A 6552-nucleotide genomic window follows, 5' to 3' on the forward strand; every position below is an offset into this window, starting at 1 on the left:
GCTCTCGGTGCATGCAGTACGGTTATCGGTGGCCAACTCGTTAGTAAACGACATACGTTAAGGTGAGGCGCGGCTGTCGTGGTAGATCGCCCCCTCCCTTGGGTTCAACGCTAGCTATCTCAAGGTTCATTGACCTTTTGCCAGGGGCAATTGGTGTAACTACGGGTTTCGTTCGCGATCAGGTGCATGCTTAAACCTGATTGGCGCTCCGGAAGAAGAGGCATCGCAACGCATGGTGGACCGAATTGGATCAAGGGTCAACGTGGTGCCTGAGTTTCACACATCAACGCCGCAGTTTGGTTAACGAGATTATGCTACGCTTGGTAAGCAACATAAACACAGTGGTTCTTAAAACAGTTGGTGAACTATAAATTTATGATTAGAATTTAGAGCAAATTATCGTGACTATTGTGATATTTCGGAATTCATGCATATTTTGTGGGTTTGTTTAAACAATATATGGTTTAAGAGGATACCTTTTCTAATATTTAATAACTGCGCAATTCCCTGAGAACAAACTGTTCGTCAGAACAATTGTCTGGTTTTTTGGACTTCCGCCTTGATAAACTTCACCTTGTTCTCTGATTATTTCGGCGAGTTGATTGAACATTATCCTGCTGTTATTTATTTATTGATTGTGTGATTTCCACGGTTTACAAGATGCCCACTATCAAAGGTGTTAAGGATTCAAAATCTCCAACGTTGAAATATTTAACAATAAAATTAAAGGAAATTCAATCGTCCTTTGCAGATGTTTGGGAGTTCGTTGAAACCTTTCAGGAAGATGCAACGCATGCGCAAATTTCTGTTCGATTATCAGCTATCGATGATTTGTGGGAAAGGTTTTGTGAGGTACTGATTGACATCAAATCGCATGAGGATTTCGCAGCAGATGAAGATCTTTATGTAAGGGAACGGAAGGAATTAAGTGATCGATATTATTATGCGAAATCTTTCCTTATGGACAAGGCGAAGTGTCGAACGGAGTTGAATACGCTAAATCAGTCCGTTCATATCGGTGAACCTAGTCACGGTAGTTTCGATCATGTTAGGCTTCCACAAATAAAGTTGCAGTCCTTCAACGGAAACATAGACGAATGGCTAGGGTTTCGTGATTTGTATCTCTCACTCATTCATTGTAAGCTAGATTTGCCGGAGGTGGAAAAATTCCATTATTTAAAGGGATGTCTTCAAGGTGAACCGAAAGCATTGATTGATCCCCTTCAGATTACAAGAGCTAACTACACAGTTGCATGGGATATGCTTCTGAAGCGGTACAACAACAGCAAGCAGTTAAAAAAGAGACAGGTACAATCGCTTTTCAAGTTATCCTCGGTGAACAAGGAGTCTGTTGCTGAACTACTACAGTTGTTGGAAGGATTTGAGAGAATTGTCAACACATTAGATCAGGTTTTAGATGCAAATGATTATAAGGATCTTCTTTTGGTGAATTATCTCGTGTCTCTCCTAGACCCCGTGACTCGTAGAAGTTGGGAAGAAGAGTCAGCCTCCAAAGAAGAAGACACTTTAGCCGATTTGACTGATTTTCTGCACAGGCGGGTCCGAGTTTTGGAAGCTCTTCCACCAAGATTGAATGATAGTAAGAGTGCTCCTTCACAAATGTCAGTTAAACAGAGAGTAAGTGTCAGAACATTTCATAATAATGTGAATATGAATGGATCGAAATGTTTTGCCTGTAAAGGTCAGCATCCCTTGTATCAATGTCAGAAATTTTTGAAATTGTGTGTGTCGGAAAGAGATTCGGTTCTAAAAACTCACTCTTTATGTCGGAACTGTTTTAGAACGTCTCATATGGCTCGAGAATGTCCGTCTAAGTTTTCATGTCGGAATTGTGGAGGGCGCCATCATACACTGGTGTGTTTTAAAGGCAAGGACGGAGAAATCTCGGAATCTTCAAGGTCAGGTGCAACCAATAGCGGTGATCAGCTGCGAGGTGAAACATCTTGTCGGGCTTCTAACACAGCTTCAACATGCTTGACCACGGGCGTCGAGCGCAGGGCTAATTGTAGGGTTCTCTTAGCGACTGCTGTGGTTCTTTTAGAAGATGAAATGGGAAACAGATTCCCAGCTCGAGCGTTGCTTGATTCAGGTTCAGAAAGCAATTTTATTTCGGAAAGATTGAGTCAGCGTTTGGTGATGAGTCGGAAAAGGGTAGATGTAGCGATACTTGGTATTGGTCGGACATCTACCAGGGTTAAACACAAGGTTCAAGCAGTGGTGCGATCGAGGGTGAACAATTACTCTAAGGAAATGGAATTCCTGGTTCTGCCCAAGGTAACTGTCGATTTGCCCACTGCTACGGTATCAACGGATGAATGGTCATTCCCAGATGGAATTGAGTTAGCGGATCCATCATTTTTTGAGTCAAAGGTGGTGGATTTGGTGTTGGGAATTGAGTCGTTCTTTGATTTCTTCGAAACGGGAAAACGGATTTCCATCGGTGATCAATTACCAACACTTACAGAGCCAGTTTTCGGTTGGATAGTTTCTGGAGGTTTATCGCAAGAGGTATCAGCACGGATTGCTTGCAATGTTTCAACAACAGAGTCTCTTGAAACCCTTGTCGCTCGGTTTTGGGCTTGTGAGGAGCTAGGTTCGGAAAATCTATACTCACGAGAGGAGAGGCTTTGCGAGGAAATTTTCCAGAAAACGGTACAGAGAGACAGCAATGGAAGGTACACAGTCTCGCTTCCTAAGAACGAGGAGGTTTTCCCTAATTTAGGTGACTCAAGGGAAATAGCGTTACGGCGCTTGGGCGCAACTGAGCGCAGGTTAGCAAGGAATATGGATTTGCGGGAGCTGTATACTAAGTTCATGGACGAATATATACAGCTAGGTCACATGGAAGAAGTTGTGGAAATTTCTGGTACAAAACGGTGTTTTTTACCTCATCATCCAGTTGAGAAGGAGAGTAGTACGACTACCAAATTGCGAGTGGTGTTTGATGCTTCATGTAAAACTACTACTGGAGTTTCTCTGAACGATGGACTGCTAACAGGGCCAGTAATCCAGGACGATCTTCGGGCAATAATACTTCGCTGTCGAATGTGTCAGATCATGGTCGTGGCAGATGTTGAAAAAATGTTCCGCCAAATCAACATCACCAGGGAAGATCGTCCACTACAGTCAATTTTATGGAGAAAATCACCATCAGAGCCAGTCAAAACGTTCGAGCTTAAGACTGTAACGTACGGCACCAAACCAGCTCCGTTTTTAGCCACGCGCACCTTGAAGCAGTTAGCATTGGATGAAGCAGAGAGTTTCCCTCTAGCATCAAGAGTATTTTTGGAAGATACATACATGGACGATGTTGTATCAGGGGCAGACGATGCAACCGCAGCTCTCGAACTGAGAATTCAGTTAGATAAAGCTGCAAAGGCAGGAGGATTTCGGCTACGAAAATTCGCATCAAATTGTGCAGAAGTCTTACAAGGGCTTGCACAAGACAGTGTAGCTATTGAAGAGTCTTCAGACGGATCAGAGATAGATCCTTCGATGAAGATACTTGGGCTCACATGGTTACCGAAGTCTGATGTCTTCAAGTACAACTTCAACATTCCTGAAATTCCAAAATCAACGGTTTTGACGAAACGCAAGGTGCTGTCGGTAATTGCTACACTCTTCGACCCGCTGGGACTCCTTGGCGCTGCAATAACAACTGCGAAGATATTTATGCAGCAGCTGTGGACGTTACGGAATAACGACGACCAAAGATTAGATTGGGATCAGCCATTACCTCCAACGGTGGGTGAGGATTGGCTGAAATACTACGATCAACTAGTTTCACTCAACAGCATTCGTATAGAGCGGTGCACCATTATTCCAGGAGCAATTCACAAAGAAATTCATTGTTTTTCGGACGCTTCGGAGAAGGCGTATGGTGGTTGTATTTATTTGAAAAGTGTCAACTTAAGTGGAGTGGTTAAGATTTGTTTGTTGGCTGCTAAATCCAGGGTGTCTCCGTTAGCAAGCCAGTCAATTCCACGGTTAGAATTGTGTGGGGCTTTGCTTACTTCCGAACTTTTCAAATTCGTTCAAAAATCCATGAAGTTAGAATGCCAAGTTTACTTCTGGACAGATTCCACTTGCGTTTGGCGATGGTTACAGGCTGTTCCATCTACTTGGACCACCTACGTGGCAAACAGAGTTGCGAAAATACAACAACTCACGGAGGGTTGTGAATGGAGACATGTTCCCGGCGTTGACAATCCATCAGATCTGATTTCTCGGGGAATTCCACCTGAAGAAATCGCCCAGAATCGCTTGTGGTGGGAAGGTCCAGAGTGGTTGGCGCTAGAGAAGGAAAACTGGCCAGAACTACCAGATAACCATTTAAAGGAGATTGGCGAAGAAGAAAGGCGTCGAGCAACAGTAACAGCATTGGTAACAAACATTTCGGAGCATGAGTCAGATTTTAATCGTTGGTATTTTAGTTTGTATTCAGATTACACTAAAATGGTTAGATGTACAGCTTACTTGATAAGGTTTATCAAGCTGTTAAGGTCAAGACGGCAGGTCAAATTCGAACCCTTTCTTCAATCAGCTGAAATAGATGAAGCTGAGAGAGCTTTAGCTAGATGTGTTCAAAGGGAATGCTTCCCTGGAGAGTTGAATGCTCTATCTAAGGGTGAGTTTGTGTCAAGGCAATCGAAACTGAGATGGTTCAATCCCAAAAGGTTCCCCGATGGTCTGTTAAGAATTGGTGGTAGATTGAGCAAGTCAAACGAGTCAGAAACTGCAAAACATCCGATTGTCTTACCAGCACGTCACGTTCTTACTCGCCTTATTCTAGAGCACTTTCACTGCCGATTATTACACGCAGGTCCTCAGTTGGTTTTAGCTACAGTTAGGTTAAAATTTTGGCCCTTAGGTGGAAGGAGTGTTGCTCGGCATATCATCCAAAGGTGTCACGTATGTTTTAAGGCTCGACCCACCCCGATACAACAGTTCATGGCAGAGTTGCCAGCCTCGCGCGTAACGGTTTCGCGTGCATTCAGTAGATCAGGAGTTGATTATTTCGGTCCGATATACATTCGTCCGGCTCCCAGACGCCCGGTAGTTAAAGCATACGTTGCCATCTTTGTTTGCATGTCCACTAAGGCTGTACACCTTGAGTTGGTATCAGATCTATCCACAGAACGATTTATACAGGCCTTGCGCAGATTTGTTGGAAGAAGAGGTAAATGCTCAGAAATCTTTTCGGACAACGGTACGAACTTTGTTGGAGCCAGAAATCAAATGTCGGAATTATTTAGCCTGTTGAAGAGCCAGGACCACCGAGAACGATTGTTTAAGGAATGTAGTAACGAAGGAATTAAGTGGCATTTTAACCCTCCTGGTGCCCCACACTTTGGTGGTTTGTGGGAAGCTGCGGTGCGTTCTGCGAAAAAACACATTTTAAGAGTAATTGGTGAAAATCCGGTAGGCCCAGAAGATTTTACAACACTTTTGGTTCAGGTCGAATCCTGTTTGAATTCACGGCCAATTACACCGCTTTCCAACGACCCAAATGATTTGGAACCTTTGACACCTGGTCATTTTATTATCGGAGAGTCTTTACAGTCCATCCCAGATCAAAACTACGAGAAAATACCGGATAACAGGCTTAACCAAATTCAGCTGGTGCAGAAAAATATTCAGTTGATTTGGAAGCGTTGGCGTAGGGAATATTTGTGTCAACTTCAAGCCAGGACAAAACGATGGAACCCTTCAGTTACGGTTGATATAGGAAGCCTTGTCATCATAAAAGAAGAGAATGTTCCTCCATGTAGATGGAAAATGGGCCGAATTGTAGAGCTTCACCCAGGACAAGACGGTATTACTCGAGTAGTTACTCTGAAAACGAACTCAGGTCTGAAAAAGCGTCCGGTTGAAAAGTTGTGTCTGCTCCCTATGTCGGATGGGAATGAAATTACAGATCAGAATGCGTCAGAAAAACGGTCAGAATGAATTGTCAGCTACATGTCAGAAGTTTGAGAGATGTTGTGTCAGATTACGATGATAGAATATCTAAATGCTTGGTGTCAGATGATGTAAGAAAAAGAGTCAAATTGCTATATTGAAATTTAAGAAGATGTGTCTGATCCCAAGGTTCAGTTTATGCAAAATATTAAGTCAGATGACCACGTTAAAACGATGAATTTGAGTCACAAAAATAAGCAAGAAAGTTCACCAACTGATATTCACAATTTATTATTTATTAATTCAGAAATACATGTTTGATTTCTGGGTGGGTGAGGATGTTCAGTTTAAGAACCACTGTATGCGTAGCATAAATCTGAACCATGAGCGAGAGAAACAACTGCGAGATCAAGTGGACTGGGGATACCGTGAAACTCACCTCCCGCTCAAGCCACTGGGTTGCTGAGCCTTCTCTGCTGCTGCGAAAACAATAGCCGTCGTCATCAGCGGATCCGATTCTCGATCACCAACAATGATGATTTGTGTGGCTGATAAGAGGGAGAATTTCTCTGATAACGATTGGGAAAAAACATCGCACCACCCGAACCAATTGTGAGGAGTTGCGAGCGT

At 43.3% G+C, this 6552-nt stretch overlaps 1 protein-coding gene across 1 annotated transcript; it reads left to right on the plus strand.

Moving 5' to 3' along the window:
* The first annotated feature begins 660 nt into the window (after positions 1 to 660).
* Positions 661 to 5084, plus strand: LOC129758718 (uncharacterized). The gene is made up of 3 exons (XM_055756323.1): positions 661 to 1622; positions 1803 to 4404; positions 5070 to 5084. Exons 1-3 carry the CDS (start codon positions 661 to 663, stop codon positions 5082 to 5084), a joined length of 3579 nt encoding a protein of 1192 aa, XP_055612298.1.
* Positions 5085 to 6552: the final 1468 nt, after the last annotated feature.

This window comes from Uranotaenia lowii, chromosome 1 (genome assembly GCF_029784155.1).
Source record: "Uranotaenia lowii strain MFRU-FL chromosome 1, ASM2978415v1, whole genome shotgun sequence".
NCBI classification, from domain to species: Eukaryota; Metazoa; Arthropoda; class Insecta; order Diptera; family Culicidae; genus Uranotaenia; species Uranotaenia lowii.

Excerpts from the sequence above, each read along its gene's own strand:
- LOC129758718 (XM_055756323.1), top strand. The coding sequence starts at position 661 with ATGCCCACTATCAAAGGTGTTAAGGATTCAAAATCTCCAACGTTGAAA. Across the intron at positions 1,623-1,802 it reads AAGAGTGCTCCTTCACAAAT|AACGTCTCATATGGCTCGAG; the intron begins GTCAGTTAAACA and ends GAACTGTTTTAG.